Source organism: Natrix helvetica (assembly GCF_964273705.1).
Source record: "Natrix helvetica genome assembly, chromosome: Z".
Lineage (NCBI taxonomy): Eukaryota > Metazoa > Chordata > Lepidosauria > Squamata > Natricidae > Natrix > Natrix helvetica.
In genome coordinates, this window is record NC_138554.1 from 97,760,933 (window position 1) to 97,778,151 (window position 17,219).

Sequence of the window (17,219 nt, forward strand, 5' to 3'; positions counted from 1 at the left end):
CACTCTAACAAAATTTGTCTCCAGTTCGGCATGCAGGTGGTGGGCCTTTTTGCAACCCCGGCAAATCACAGCTCCCACGTTTCTTCTCGAGGTTTCCAACTCGGAGTGCAGAAGGGATGGATGCCCTAAGGCATCCTTTCCACTCTATGCCTTTCCATCCCTCCCTCTGATTCCGGGGACCCTGAGAAATGTAGAAACAGAAGGAGCAGACATAATCCTGTTAGCACAGCACTGGCCAAGATGACCATGGTTTGCAGAACTAGTCCAAATGGCCATCTCCAATCCATGGAGAATTCCTCAGGAGGAGATCTCGGTGTGCCAGGGTATCTTAATCTGCCCGGACTCTCAGTGGCTCCACTTGACTGCTTGGCACTTGAGCGGAGCTTCCTGAGGAACACAAATGTCTCCCCGAGGGATGCCTGTCGACCACGAGGGTCTATAATTCCATGTGGTCGGCGTTCGTCAGATGGTACTCCTCTCTCAACATATCACCATTTTCAGCCTCTGTTCCCCAGGTCCTTAACTTCCTACAGAATGGCTTAGACAAGGGCCTGTCCCATAATACCCTTTGGCGACAGGTGGGGGCACTGTCTCAGTGCTCGCTGTGGAAGGTACCACCCCTCTGTCACAACTCCCAAATGTTAGGAGATTTCTACGGGGAGTGGCAAGCCTACATCTGCCCACGGTCCATAGGTTCCCCACATGGGGCCTTCCTTGGTTCTTAGAGCCTTGACATGGCCTCCATTCGAGCCTCTAAGGACAATTCATCTCCGGCTTCTGTCTCTGAAGGTTGCGTTCCTGGTCACCTTAACTTTGGCCAAGTGCATCTCAGAACTGGGGGCACTGTCATCAAAGAAAGACTTGTGTGTATTCCACCAGGATAGGATGGTCCTTCGATTGGATCCAATGTTCCTCCCGAAGGTCAACTCTCCCTTCCATAGGGCACAGGAGGTCATCCTTCCAAACTTTGCCCAGCGCCTTCTCATGAGGGGGAGTGTCTTTGGCACCCGCTAAACATCCACCAGGCCCTGCGTGTTTATATCAGGCACACAACAGCATTTCGTAAATCTGAGGTACTATTTGTCTCATTCCAACCCGCCACCATTCCAACCCGCCACCATGAGAGCCAGGGTATCCTCTATGACTATTGGCAGGTGGCTGAGACAGTCCATTGCTACAGCATATGAAGCCTCAGATCAGACTCCTCCTTCGGGGATCACAACCCATTTCACGAGGAGTGCAGTAATCACGGTGGCGTGGGTCTCCAGAGCCCCATTTGAGGACATCTGCAGGGCGGCCACGTGGACAAATCCGATGCCCTTGCCACTATTGGCTGGATGCCTTCGCATCCGCTGAAGCATCCTTTGGTTGCAGAGTCCTTCAACAGGTGGTGGCCACCCCATTTCCTATGTCTTAGTCTTTCCTGCTCTAGGGACTATAGCTTGGGTACGTTCCACGTGTAGCCCCTCCCGCATCACACACTAGAAAATGAATGTTGGTTCTTACCTGAATGTTGTTTTTCAGTGTGATGCAGGAGGGGCTATATTCCTTCCTACCTAGTCATAATCAGTGAGGCGAAGGGCTAGGGTGGCCTGGTTGTCTTTATGTCGTTGCAGAATTCAGCATTCGAGACCTCAAGAAAACTGGGAGAGCCAAGGGGAGAAAGAGACATATAAATAATTCCCTTCAATCTTTGGACCAATCAGGCTTTGAGAATATCCCACACGTAGCCCCTCCCACATCATATTGAAAAACAACGTTCAGATAAGGACCAACGTTCGTTCTATAATCTTCAGGCTAGTTTTATGTGGAGAACTAGGGCTATTGCAGCATATCTGTGATCATGTGATCACGATTTCCAATGCCCCTTTGCTTTCCAGAAGCTAAGTCAATAGGAAAGATAGCAGGAAGTTGGAAGGCACTTTTATTCCCATTATTTTTTTGCCCATTCATGGTCATTCTATCTATCTGTTTTGGTACATAAACATTTACTTGCTATTGAAGTACATTTGCCACTGCAATTATCTTTGTATACATAATATACTTTCTTTTTAGATGATCATGGAACCATCCAGTACTTGGCTGAAAAAATATGGTCATGCTAAATTTTAATATTACTTTTGATCATATTAGATAGTGCTAACTTTCTGTCAAAGAATGGGGCACAGAAGTATCTAATAAGATTTAAAGAGAAAGTTAAGTCATCTTTGTAGAATGAAGAATGTTCTGGTATTAATAAAATCTCCTTTTTGAAATGATATACACTCTAATATCTTAATTTTGAATTGGGAATTCACAGTATTATCTAATCAAGTGCTGCATTTGCACTTTGAGATGGCATGAAAAAAGCTGCACATGAAAAAAAGATGAGCGAGCCAACGTAATAATATAGTAATAAACTACATTTAAACTAATATTTTTATCAAATGAATACCATTACTGTTAGTCTCTGGATGCTGAATAATGTTCAAGGATTTAAGGGATGTCCTATATTCTGAATGTTTAGGTCAAACCTGGTTTCCTAAATGTGAAAATAGAAAGTCAAGATGGCAGGTATGGCAGCTATAACCATGTGACTGAAGTATTATCTCTTTTTTATATGTTTAAAAAAAGGAAGCGGGAATGATAGGGCTTCAGTCACAACTGCCATTTTGAGATTTTGATTCTTCCTCTGCATATGTTCCTGAACTGAGCACATCTGTTCCCAATCTTCTTTTCCACTTTGATAGCAAAGCCTAATATTCTTAATCTTCTGCTGCTGCTGCTTATTTCTGTATAAACTCTATAAACTGCAGTGAATAGATTTCAACTGTGATAGTGTGTGTGTGTGTGTGTGTAGAGAAAATAGAGACTATATTTATAAACACACATAGTCATATTTTTATTTAAAAAAATTAAGAGGGAAGGAACTAATGCTAATACAAAATAAGAAAAAGAAAGAAAGCTAAAAGTGCAAGAAAGTGGGAAAAAGTAAAAGAAAGAAAAGAAAAGAAAAGAAAAGGAAAAAGATACATTATTTACAGCAATTATAGGTATAATTATACATCTCCCTCTTTAGGGGTGCAGCTTAACTGTCTATAATATATTCTGTCTAATAATCTAAACCATAAATCATAAATTCATGTTTTTATTCTGTTTTATGCAAAAAGTCCATAAGGGATTTCCAGTCAGCAATAAATGTAGATATTGTCCTTTCTCTGACTAAATAACTCAATTTTGTTATCTCATCAAGTTCCACCATCTTTCGCAACCCTTCCTTCACTGCGGGTACAGTGAATGTTTCTATCTTTATGCATATCTTAATCTTGCTGTACTGAAAAGATACTGATCATATAATCGTGTTGGTGACATTTTTTTTTGTCTTTCTACCCTTCATTTCTACCTTAGAAACAAAGCTAAAAGTTTTTAAATTTCCATTTATGTCTTTAAACATCTTCCCAAAGATTAAAAACCACCTCTGTATTTTAAAAGTTTGCTTAATCCTTGTAGACAAAGCTAACAATAGAGACATTAGTCTTTCTTGAATGATACATTGTCATTTATAATGTAATTAAGGCTGTTCATCCCAGCCTCTGTAAATATAATAATCATATATAACAAGATTGATATTATGATCTCTATGGATAAAATATTTAAAAAACAGTAGTATTCTAGAATTAATAAGGTGACAAGGGCTGGAAATGTATATTATGTTTGGAAGAATGTGAAGATGCTGCTAATACCCACTTAGGGCAGGTTTTTCTCCACTGAGTCCTGCAAAATGGGGCCTGAATGTAACTTGTCAGGAACTGCTAGTGTTTTTTCAAACTCAGTTTCAGAAATTGTGCATCTGAGAAACCACTGTATTATGTTGGCTTCTGCTTTTTTGTTTGTGTCTCTTATCCCGCTATGCTAGAGATTACCATTTTTTTTCCAGGCTAAGATTTCATTCTGCAACACTTTTTACTACTTTATTATCAAATTTATGATATAAATGATTGATGTAATATTAATCAGTTATTGACCATCTAAATATTCTTTTTCACTATGAAAATGATTAAAAATTCATTTATTATTTATTTATTTATTTATTGAATTTATAGACCGCCCCCTCTCCCCAAAGGAACTCGGGGCAGTGCACAGACAGAATTGCTAAAAATACACTGAAATCAAAATAAAATAAAAACCTGACAGTAATAATAGTAGCAATAATAATAATAATAATAACAGCAATAATAATAATAATAATTAAAATAATGAGTAGGGTTGATAAAAATCAATAAAATAAGCAGTGAAAATATTATGAGCTTTACTTGGTTTTATACTTATATTTGACTTTCAGGTTCTCTTATACAATGGACAACTTGATATCATTGTGGCAGCTCCACTTACTGAACGATTTCTGCCCACTGTGCCATGGGGCAAAGTGAAAGAATACAAAAATGCTGAGAGAATCGTATGGCGAATACATGATAAAGATCCTGAAGTTGCTGGCTATGTACGCCAAGTGGGCGAATTCTATCAGGTGAGATGAACCATTTCCTAAGAAAAACAAAATATTCATTAAATATGGCACAGCAGAAGGAGATCCCTTTTAGTCTATAGTAGCAAAAGATCAGGACTCCGGTAACACTTTTTTTAGACTAACAGATTTTATTACAAGACATAAGGATTTCTGATTGTATGTCCTGTCATCTATCTGGCAACTTGTGGAAAAGGAATTTGGAAAGGGAAGGAAGGAGAGGAAGGAGGGAGGGAGGGAGGAAGGAAGAAGGAAGGAAGGAAGGAAGGAAGGAAGGAAGGAAGGAAGGAAGGAAGGAAGGAGGATAAATCCATTAGATTATGTGCAGCTCGGAGTTGAACTATAGAGTCCTTGGTGTTCTTTGATTTTGGTTGTTTTCTTACAGATGTTTCATTACTCAACTACTTAACATCATCAGTGCTAATGAGTGGGGAGTTTGTTCCATGTTTATATAAAATACATGTCAAGAATAAAAATATATTCTGATATATATAAAAATATCAGAAGAAAATAAGAAAAATAAAAGATAACTTCTTCTATAATCATTGTATAATTAGCACGTGACATCAGTAGCTGATCCTTAAGATAATTTACTTCTTGGTTATTTACCCTGTCATAAGAATACCAACAAGTTACTCTAGTCTCAGGAATTTCTCTAAAATGAAGTTAAGAAAAGATTCTTATTTAGCGACTTCAAGTAGAATTAGCAACTTGGTCACTAAGCAAAGCAATCGTTAAGTAAATCACTGGAATTGTGCTTATGGTCTTACTTCAGCTTTCCTTTCCTTTGCAAACTTGCAAAGGTTGTAAATGTAAGAATTGTTTGCAAAGTTATTTTTCATTATTGTCATAACTCTGAACGTTTACTAAACCGTGAGTGGTTATTACAAGGAGTACTTGTAATGTGTGCCAAAGAGAAATATTGTGCCACTTCCTTCATTGCATGTGATTGAGTCTAATATAATTTTAAATGAAAGCATTTCTTCCCACTCTCTGAACTATGCATTTATTAACATTACAAGCACTAATCAAATAATTTTAGAGGTAGATAGTTTATTTTTATTTATTTGTATATTTTATTATTTTTACAAACAACTCAAAGTGGCATATCCAAACATATCCTATAGACATTTCTCCTCTTATTTTCTCCATAAAAACTCTGTGAGGTGAGTTGGACTGAGAAAAAGTGACTGGTTCAAGATCACCCAGCTGGCTTTCATGGCTAAAGCAAAACTCACGGTCCCTTGTTTCTAGCCTGATTCCTTGAAGAGTAGATCAGGGTGTCAATTTCATTGAGGGCTGCATCAGGGTTATGTTTAACCTTGGGGAGGGGGAGGCATTGTCCAGGCATCAGTCATGTTGGGAGATGTCTGTGGGGGCCCGAGTGCTCTGTCAGCAAAAATGGGCTCCCGACAGTGGTGGGTTTCAAAAATTTTTAGAACTTCTTCTGTAGGTGTGGTCTGTTTTGTGGGAGTGGCTTGGTGGTCATGTGACAGGGTGGGCATGGCCACCTTGGAAAATGTGGTGAAACCCACTTAACAACGCTCTTGTTTAGCAACCAAAATTTTGGGCTCAATTGTGGTCATAAGTTCTCTTTCTCTTTCTTTCTTTCTACCTTTCTTTCTCTTTCTCTTTCTATCTTTGTCTCTCTTTTTTTCTCTCACTCTCCCTCCATTCCTTCCTTCCTTTCTTGTGTGTATCTCTCCAACTTTCTTTCTCTTCCCTCCCTCCTCCTTTCTCTCTCTCTCTTTCTTTCTTTCTCCGTCTCTTTCTTTCTTTCCCTATTTGTCTTTCTCTCTTTCTTTCTAAATCACTCTAAGGTTTGATGAAAGCAGTCACAAGATTAGGGTGAAATAAGTCTTTCTCCAAAACGTAAACCAGGATTTAAAAAAAAACCTCTAGGTCAGCATCAAGCTCCGGTTTTAACTTTTATCCAGAGCCCACCAGCTTCAAAAGTCCGGGACAGATCAGATCTCTCCAGCTTAGATTTCCCAAATAGCCCTGGCAATCAGGAAACCATGGGTGTGTGCCACCTCTGAACCTTCAGCCACCCTTGATACTACAAGAGGACTTATTGATGCTCAACTATCATGGGCTTTGGGAGAGTGGCCACCACAAGGGATGGAAGGGAAGCGTCAGGAGGCATCAGAAAGGAAGGCTAGGATTAGGAGTGTCTATAGGGATTCTTGGTCATCCAGGATATCTCAAAGATGCTTTTTTTCCCAAGAGGCACTCCTCCAGAAGATTCCTCAGAACCGAAGAAGCTTCCTGGAGGAGAAGCAAAACATCTTCAAAGAAAAACCAGAAAGTCCAGTTGCCTCTTGGAGGAAAAAAAGGACCTTTGGGAGAAACGGATGAGGGCATCTGGTCCTAGCCTGTGCTTCAAAAAGGGCCCATGCTCCACAGCCAGCCAATCTGCAAAAGCATGGAGGTGGGAGTGGGGAGGTGCATGTCCTGTGTTCAAGACTAATCATGCCCAAGTTCCCCCAACATAGTGCCCAGACACATGGGGTGGTGGTGGTAGGTGGGTGGGCAAGGGAGAAAAGTTGCGGGTATGGCATCCCCCCTTCCCTGCAAAAAGCATCTCCACCTTTGCATCGGGTAGTTTCTTTAACCCTTGGCTGTGCTGCGCTTTTGCAAAACAAGCCTGCCCTCAACTGAAAGCGGGTGTGTGGGCAGCCACCGTTGCTACTCATGTTGCCTTATGACCTCCTCTCCTCCTCCTTTATGCAAAGCGAGACACAGCTAGTAGAGAAAACCCCATGGTGGCCCGAGGCCAAGGTGCTCCATTTTGAAGTTGAGCCCCTTTTCTATGCCAAGTGGGAAGGGAGCTTAAGTAAAGGAGAATGTGGAGTGCCGGCGGAGAAAGGAGGAAACCCTAGTGAGGGCTGCCTGCTGCTAACTATAAGCCAGTTGATCAGGGCAGCATGCTGCTGCCCCTCGTGCCGTGCTTTGCAGGTGCCAGAGCCCCACGGGGACCTATTATGGGGTGTTGGGCAACCTCGTTCTGGGAATCCCCCCTCAAAAAAGACCGACCACCCGTCGCTCTGGTTCCTGCGGCTTTTTCGGGAGTTTCTTTTAAAAAATGCCCCTCCAGACAATCTTGAAAACCTGCGAGGTTGCTTTGGGAGGGGGACAGACAGGCAGCATCATTCAAGATCATCTGGACTCTGGAGAGGCGTTTTTAAAAAGAAACTCCTGAAAAAGCCGCAAGATCTGGAGAGACGGGCAGGCGGTCTTTTTTGGGGGGAATCCCAAGAACCAGGTTGCCCAGCACCATGGTCCATGTCAGGCTCCGGCAGCTGCAAAGTGTGGCATGAGGGGGCAGAAGCCCCCAAACCCAGCAGGGAGCCTAAGCAAAGGAGGCGGAGAGCTGGGCGGAGGAAGGGGGAAACTATTGCTACTGGTGGAGCTCGTTGCCCCGCTGGGTTTGGGGACTTTTTCCCCTCGTGCTGCACTTTGCAACTGCCAGAACAAGACGGCACGAGGGGCAGAAGTCCCTGAACCCAGCGGGACAACGCAGTTCCAGCAGTAGCAGTAGTTTCCCCCTTCCTCCACCCAGCTCTCTGCTTCCTCTTCTGGAGACGCTTTTTAAAAAAGAAATCCTTACTGAAGAGGTCCGCACGGGGTTCTGGCGGCTGCAAAGTATGGTACGAGGGGCAGAAGTCCCCGAACCCAGCGGGGCAATGCAGCTCCAGCAGTTTTTCCCTTCCTCCGCCCTGTTCACTTACCTTTCACCCAGAGGCTGCCAGCCTGCCATTTCACCTCCCGAGAGAAGCTTGGGAGAGACATACAAACGCTGCAATTCGAGGCTCCCGAGGAAGACACTGGACCCCAGGAGTGGCACCCGCTGCTGCTCCCGAGGGTCGAAGTACCTGAAAGGGACAGGCAGGCTGCCACAGCTTCACTGAGAAGACATTTCTGAGAAGATAAAGTTCTCCAGTTCGCCTGCACCCGAGCTGGTGGAGCGCCCATGTGATCGGAACAACCGTGTGGCTTACCTGCACTGGCTGTCTCCCTGGTGATGGGCTGGCGGTTTTGAGCGCTCCACCATCTTGGGTGCAGCCAGACCGGAGCCCTTTCTCTTCTCAGAAATATCATTTCAGTGGAGCTGTGGCAGCCTGCCTGTCCCGTTCAGGTACTTTGACCCCAGGGAGGGAGCAGCAGCTCCTCTGTGAATGGGGGGTGGGAGAGAGTTTGGTTTCTCTATGCCCTTTAAAGGCTGCAGCAGGGAGAATCCCAACTTTTTTCCTCTCCCTCCATTCACAGAGGAGCTGCAACTCCCTTTATGCCCCCCATGGCCCCTTCCTCCCGTGGTCGAAGTACCTGAAAGGGACAGGCAGGCTGCCACAGCTCCCCTGAGAAGACATTTCTGAGAAGAGAAAAGGCTACGGTCGGGCTGCACCCAAGCTGGTGGAGCGCCCGTGCAATCGAAGCAATCACGCGGCTCACCTGCACTAGCTGTCTCCCTGGTGACAGGTGGGCGGTTGCGAGTGAGGAGGGGGGGTTCCACCACTGGAACAGGTTCTAAACGGCATGCTAGATTTGTGGAACCTATTCTAGCGAATCGGTTAGAACCGGCAGGAACCTACCCCTGGCTCCCGAGCTCCATTTTCAGCTGCCACAGGCTCCTGCAACCCTTTGCCAGCCAAAACAGAGCTCAGGAGGATATTACGAGAACTTCATGAGCTCCGTTTTTGGCTGCGATGGTGAACCCTCTGACAGCAAAAATGCAGCTTGGGAGAGGCGCATGAGGCACCGTGGGCTGGTCCTTTGCTCTTTTCAGGGTGGCCACACAGGCCAGATCTGAGCATCCCATGGGCCGGATCTGGTCACAGTTCCTCAGTTTGTCACCTCTGCAATAGATCAAACTGACTCTGATATATGCACTCTTCTCTGTACCAACTGGTTAATGATATGAGAAGCAGCAAGAATTTATTTTACCAAATCTGTCTTCGAATCTTATTCTCTTAGGGTGGACAATTGATCAGAATTACTATTGTTAATTCTGGATAAAAATGTGATTTGCCTATGAGAATTGCTTGCTTCCTCCTTCATGAGAAGCTACAAAAAGGCTATTATTCCGCATTGGTTTGTCACAAACAATTACATACTCAATCAGCAATACAAATTCTTACAAACATATTTTGCTGTTTTGGGGTTCCTCGGGCACTTAAGTATGGCTAAGTCGTAATATCAAAACAAATACAAAAGATTCTAATTTGTATTTTTCATCCAAGTTTAAAATATGTCTTTGCTGTTTCATGAGGAAACGTTTACTATTAATTTATACTAAGCTTTGAAAAAATTTCCTGCCACATGACCTTAATATAAAAAATGTGCTAGCTTACATTGGTTCTATATAAAGTAAATAAGGATGTATTCAATTTCAGTGCAATGAAATAGTTTATTGAATTAGCCAAAGTGAATGTATTAAAAGCAATCAAAACTCTACTTAAAATCAAATTTATTTAATATAATAAAAAGGTCACAAAATCGAAGTTAATGTTGGCCTGAGGTTGGTAGTTAATAAAATACACCTATAATAACAGCAACTAAAGAGCATATAAAGAGCCTCTCCATTCCAAAGTTACTTCTCTGGATTAAAATGTTTTTTTAATTTCATATTCCACTATTTAATTTTTTTAAAAAAATGTTTTATTGTTCAATATAATTTTGCATAAAATCCATGCAAAAGTCTGGCTTACATATGTTCTCCTTCTGTGCATTTGTAAGAAGGAATAATCCATTATTCCATTCTGCTTGAGTGAATTCATAACTAAGTCATGATTTCAAATAAATTGCCTTGTTAAGCAAGCCAAATGAACAATCCAAATCTGATTGGACTTTGCTTTAAAACTACAATTCCCTATTCATTAATAAAAATGTAGTCAAACATTTAGTAACGTAAAAGTACCTGTTTGCTCAATACATTTTCTCTTTCCTTGTGTGTCTCTTAGTTTTTTCTTTGTTCATCCAGTTGTCAAATCCAACAATCTCACAATATCTTTCTGATTGTATACAAACTCTCCTAGACTTTCAGGTCCTTGCCATACACATTGCTGTTTCAGTTAATAATTTCACAGCTAGGATAATGATGATGATATGTGTATGTGTCAATGTTGGGATTCAATTTTTTTAACTACCGGTTCTGTGGGTGTGGCTTGGTAGGCGTGGCATGGCTTGGTGGGCATGGCAGGGGAAGGATACTGTAAAATATCCATTCCCACCCCATTCCAGGGGAAGGTTACTGCAAAATCCCCATTTCCTCCCGATAAGCTAGGACTCAGGAGGCAGAGATTAGATGGGGTTGGGCCAGTCAGAGGTGATATTTACTGGTTCTACCAGTAAAATTACTACTACTGACTACTCAAAATTAACCCTACTGGTTCTCCAGAACTGGTCAGAACTGCTGAATACCACCTCTGGTGGGGCGTTCACTCATATTTGTGAATCAGTAGGGAAGGTAAGTGAATCCCACTACTGGGCTGCACCTAATTTCTAATCATATATTTAAGGCTAAAAGCATTTTCAGTGACTGGGTACCAATCAGAATCATGTTCTTTTTATGTATATGCTCATATAATCTTTTAATTCTAATGTGGGGAGGGGCAGAGGAAACCTATTGTTTCTTTCCAGGCAAAGTCTGGAAAGGAGTTTGCTTAGAGGTATCATATGATATGTCTTAGGAGTAGATAATTTCTTTTTATCCAAATCAGTCTATAAACTAAGTAGGGTTATATTCAGGATACAGGGACATACGGCAAAAAGATGCAAGCACTTAAAACACTGGCATTTGTTTTCTTAAAGCTGAATGATCAGAAAGCACCCTGAAATGTTACAGCTGTTGCTTCCTTTTTCTTTAAACATCAGGGTCCGAGACGATCTGGGTAAATGTAAACAAAGGGTCTGAATTCCACTGTTGCTTTCTGCTTGTACAAAAATACCATTTGGAATTGAATTTTGTTAGTTTTTTTTTCTTTTTCTACTCTTTCTCCAATACTGAACAGAGAAAAAATAATAATCTGTCCAGTCTTCTTCCCCCCAATAAGTTATATGCATGTCTGGGGAACTTTAGCATTTGCAGTTCCATCAAAACCTGAATGACATTGCTGGCATTTGTAAGATGAGCATTATCTCAGATAACAGATTAACAGAGTTGGAAGGGATCTTGCAGTCCTCCTCATATTTGTCCATGGGTTGTAGAGTAGAAGGGCAGTCTTGAAGGATTAGAGTAGAGGTCAAAGCCCCTTAGATGTTGGAATACTGTTAACAAGCTCTTCATTACACCAGACATATCCAGTTCCTGCTACCATTCTTCACGTGTTAGCCTTCAGTCCCCTAATCATCTTTGTTGCTGTTCTCTAAAATTTCAACATGTTTGCGTGTGTTATAGTGACCAAAACTGAATGCACTATTCCAAGTGTGGACTTAGCAAGCAATTATAAAGTGGTATTAATTGTTCACATGATCTTGATTCTATCCTCTGTTAATGTAGCCTACGACTGCACTGGCTTTTTTGTACTGCTGACACATATTTAAGTGATCACAATCTCTCTCACAGTTACTACTATTGAGCCATATACCACTGATTCTACACTTATGCATTTGGTTTTTCTTGTCCAAGTATAAAGCTTCACTTTTCTCATTGTTGAATTTTATTTTGTTGTTTAGAGCCAAATGTAGTGTCAAGATCCTTCTGGATCTTAAACCTATCTTCTATAAAGTGTTGACTATTCCCACCAAGTTGGTGTCATTGGCAAATTTGATAAATTCCCTTTCTATTCCCTCATCTAAATCAATTATGAAGATGTTGAAGAATCGTGAGTACAGAACATAATCTTAGGCTACCCCACTATATACTTGCTTCCATCAAGGGCTACACGTTAACTGTGGTTGATCATGCAGTTATAAATTCATCTGATGCTGTCTATCCCACATTTTAGCTTACCAAGAAGTAGATTGTGATCCATTTTGTCAAATGACTTACTGAATCCCAAGAAAATTATGTACACATTATTTCTCTTCTCCTCCAATTTAGTAACATTGTTAAGGAATGAAATAAAATTTGTTGGGCATGATTTGTTTTTTATAAACTCATGTTAGCTTCTGATGATAACTTTGCTTGTCCCTAGTGTTTGCAGATTTGTTGCTGGATTATCTTTTCCAGGATCTTTCTAGGTATTGATGTCAGGCTGATTGATTGGTAATTTCCTGGATCCATGATTTTACCTTTTTTGAAGATATGAACTGTGTCAGCTCTTTTTTTCAGTTCACTAGTAGTTTGCCAGTGCTCCAGGATCAGTAGTACAGTGATTCTGAGATCACATCTGCCAGCTCCTTCAGCACCCTGGGATGTAATTCATCTGGTTGTGATGATTTGAACTTGTCTAGAGCAGAAAAATGTTCTCTTACAGAATAGTGAATGAATGATTGTGTATGAGTCCTGAAATTTCTTCCTTGTGAAATTTTCATTTTACCTTATGCCAATCCCATTTTAAATTGATATGCTTATGTATGGTTATACAATGTTAATTGAAAAGAGTAAATAAACTTCAGGTATCACTAGAATCACCCATTAGAAGAGGCTATAGTTTGATTTGTCTGGTTAGGTAAAACTGCGTGTAACAAAACACTGAACCTGTAAACTGTAGTTCCTGACTTTACATTATATATTCAACTAAGCAATTACTACTAATTTAGTAGCAGTAGTAGTACTAATATCACTAATGGCACTGAGAGTAGCTTTGTAACTAATTCATTCATTTATTCATTCATTCATTTTTTATGCTGCCTGCATTCGTTCAATTTATATAGTTTTCCACATCAAACCAGCAACTTTGGGCAATGATCATAAAAATAATTAAAACAGTTAAAATCCAATACAAAAAATAGCCAAGGGATATTGTAAACTTTTGGTGTCAGCGCCTCCAGGAAACAAAGTTCTTTACATACAAACCAGGCACATAGCTAAGTTTTCAAGGCCTTGCAAAAGGCCACTATTCTAATCTCAGGAGGAAGGATGTTCCATAGAGCAAGAACTACGGTAGAAAAGACACATCTCTCTTGAAGCTGGCATCCTTGGCTGATGGGACCAAGAGCCTGCCTATCCTGCTGGACCCAATTGGACAGGTAGAATCAACCGGGATTCTAGGGTCTCTTGCATAACCTTTTCCCAGTATAGAGAGCTTTAAAGATGACAACCAGCACCTTGAATTGTATTTGGGAATACATTGGCAAGAGCAAGAGCAATACCACTTAGACTTATATACCACTTCACAGTGCTTTACAGCCCTCTCTAGGTGTTTTACAGAGTCAGCATATTGCCCCTCAACAATCTGGGTACTCATTTTACCAACCTCGGAAGGATGGAAGATTGAGTCAACCTTGAGCTGGTGAGACCAGAACTGCCAAACTGCTGACAGCCAGTGATCAGCAGAAATAGCCTGCAATACTGCATGTACAAGTTGTTATACAAGGATCAGATAATAGGTAGTGACTAAGATTCAAGAACAGAGTTCCAATAGATAACACTATTCAATCTGTCCTGGAGCATTTTTCTACCCATTCTTTTGTGGTATCTCTAATTTGTTTTTATATGTAATGCCATAGGTCATTGTTCGAGGAGGAGGACACATCTTGCCTTATGACCAACCAGAAAGGGCTCTGGATATGATGGATAGATTTATCATGGGAAAAGAATGGAAATAAAGCAGATATGGAAAATAAAACCTGATTGTTGAAATCCTTTGCAAAGTTCTCAAGAGATTGCACTGACCAGTATTGATCAGAGGAACTGATGAAGTATTATTGGAGCTTTTTTCCTATGTTTGGAAAATCTGTTTTACTCTGTAATTAAGCTATTCGTCTAAATTGAATGTTTTGTTCTCAAAATAAACCTCACATATCTCTGTCTCTTTTTAATTCTGTTTTTCTAGATATTCTTGTCCTGAATAACAGAACCCAAAGTATATAATTCTTATAGTCATTTCAAACCTTTTTGTTTTGTGAAATGATTGGCGTTTTAATGGGGACATGATGGGTCAAAATGATACAAATTGTGTATGGAGGATTTTTTTTTTTTATTGTTGTATTTTACTTCAAATGTTGAGTCTTTTATCTTCATGTGAATCTTATTTGAGGGAGTGACATTTTTTTTCTATTCTGCCTTGGGGGCATACAACAGAACCTTTGCAATTGATTTCCAGCACAACCTATAAGAAACACTGCGTTCACACTGTGATTGTTAAACAGTTCGTCACGCTTGGAAGCTATTGGGGGATAGCCCTGTCAAGAAAGCCGCAGTTTGACACAGTTATTTTATTGAAACAATTGATGCTAATATAAAGTTAAAAGCCTATACACATACAATATAATTTTTAATTCAATTTTTATGAATATGGGTCAATAGAACAAAAACTTTTTTAAAAGCCTTTATCAGCAGTTGAATAGCACCAAACTCAATGGATTTTTCTTCCAATTAAGAAAACTGCTAGAATTGCTAAAAGCTATGTAAACTTCTTGGGAAGAAGGCATACTTCTACATGAACAAGAACTGTGTTGTATGTGTTCTGTCTGACCTGAATGAAATACATTGTTTTGAACTTATGGAAGGAAGGTTGACTATAAATCATGTGATAAAAGAAAAGTAGTAACTAGGTGATCATATACCTACCTTTGTGTTTGTTTACATATCTTTCAGCAACGTAACTTTGTAATTTCCTCTTTCCATTTAAAATTTGAATGCTACAAGAAAGTTGGACAATTTTAGTAGGATATATCCTTGACTGAATCGTGCATGTATAGTCTACACACCAATCACCAATCCACTTTTCAGATTTAACAAAACCAGAACACTGGCTCTCATAATCCTGACTGTTTTTCTGTATAAACCTTTCTTTTCTTAATAGAATTTTTTGGAGGAGAAAGGGGGGGAAAAAGATAAAAAGATTGGTACTAAAGAACAGACTTATTGCAAGAGAAAACAAATTCTGTGATGAAGGCAGGCCAATTCCAATTATATTGTAAAATTTGTTATTTTAAGAAATTCTGTGTATCTCAAATAGTTCATGTTTTGGCTTTCTATTTTGATTTTGTTGGCTATATCTTTCCCCTCTTATCTATCTTCCTAATACTTGCACTCTATAACTGAACCAGATATGGGGACCGAGCCATCTGTTTCTCTAAATTCAGATCTTAAGTAGCTTCTGGTTCATTGTAAATAATAAACAAATGTAAAGAATAATTGAATTTTCTGGCATGCCATTATTTTTAATGTCTTCCACATTCTGGCATGATTGGAGGCCTTGCTGAAGTAGAATAACTAGTAAATAAAGCAAAAGGAAACCACTTCCTGAAATGGTCATGGTTTCTTAATTGTCTTTCGTATGCTAGATACTGAGCATTATGTGCTCCCACATTTCTAAATCTACATTTGGCATTTTTAGCTCCCTGCATAGTTCTTTTCCGTTTGTAAGAGCATAAGCAAAACTTGACATGCATGAAGAATTAGTGGAATGGTTTCATAATTTGCAGACTGAACTCTGAACTCTTCCCCATCAATCAGAGGCATCTAGTATGTATGTGTTTGTGTGTCAATGTCAAGGCAATAGAAATGATGAAAAGTCATTGTGACACAAACTCTGTCCCTTTTGTACATCTGTCATGATGTCTCTCACATCAAATGTTGAACCTTCTTCAGCATACTTTGTGGTTTATTTTAAATAAATCTGGATGGCAAAAAAGTTAAGTTGGTAGTTGTTCCTTTTTTATATGGCTTCTATACGAGATGTCCATGTAAAAGGGACAGAGCATTGTTTGCATAGAAGTGACTGCCATTGTCTTTTTTTGATGTCAGGTTCCAACTTGCACTTTAAGAAACACCTTAATATATTTCACTTTTCTATGCAACATTTTTTCTTACATTGTCTCTTAATTATAAGAGACAAAAGAAAAAGCATAAACTTCCTTCTCGTAAGCAGAGTAAAACAACAACTTCAGAGTGGAAATATGAGTGAAATATTCAGCCATATCACATTTCATAAAGGATCCTAAAAATTCATATATAACTTGGACCATACTTCACCTCTTCTGTGTGAATATTACCTATTTCCTTAAACCTGTTAGGAAAAACAACTGGTGGTGGTGGAACGTCTTAGTATTTATGAGTAAAACAGGTTGTAGAGTTGGAAATGAAACTACTTTTATAAAATTTGTTTTATATAATTTGTTTACAAATAATTATTTGGATTATTTCCAAAAGATGAATGTTACAGTTTTATGTAGTCAGAAGTGGATAAGTTAACAAATGTTTATTTTTAACCTTCCTATGAAATTTCAATGCATTTGGTATATTTGTGGTTTATTTTTCATAGTAGTAGATGTATCATAGTAGTATCTGGAGACAGCAGAGTAGAAGAGGAAAAAAATGGAGAAAAACAGAAGACAAAATAGAATGACTGAAGCAAAAGAAAACAAAGATAGTACCAATAGTAATATGCTCCAATCCCCAAATGTCTGGAGACCACTTGAACCTCACAGGGGTAGACACAATCAGAACCAATAGACTGCAAAAGTTTTCTTTACTTGGAACAACTTATGATGATATCTTTAACATCATAAAACAACACTTGCCTATTCCAAGTCCTAAGAAAGGATAGGTGGATCAAAATGTCAACTTCATTCTAAACATCTCGCTGACTGCAACCCAACCATAATA

The 17,219-nt window shown here is 39.8% G+C and overlaps 1 protein-coding gene across 1 annotated transcript in view; it reads left to right on the top strand.

The window, feature by feature from the left end:
- Positions 1-15,850, top strand: part of CPVL (carboxypeptidase vitellogenic like) — a 59,502-nt gene extending 43,652 nt beyond the window's left edge. The window contains exons 12-13 of the mRNA XM_081932911.1: positions 4,322-4,504; positions 14,114-15,850. Coding sequence (XP_081789037.1) covers positions 4,322-4,504; positions 14,114-14,212 — 282 coding nt within the window. The 3' untranslated portion in view covers positions 14,213-15,850. The remainder of the gene's footprint in view (positions 1-4,321; positions 4,505-14,113) is intronic.
- The last annotated feature ends 1,369 nt before the right edge of the window (positions 15,851-17,219 follow it).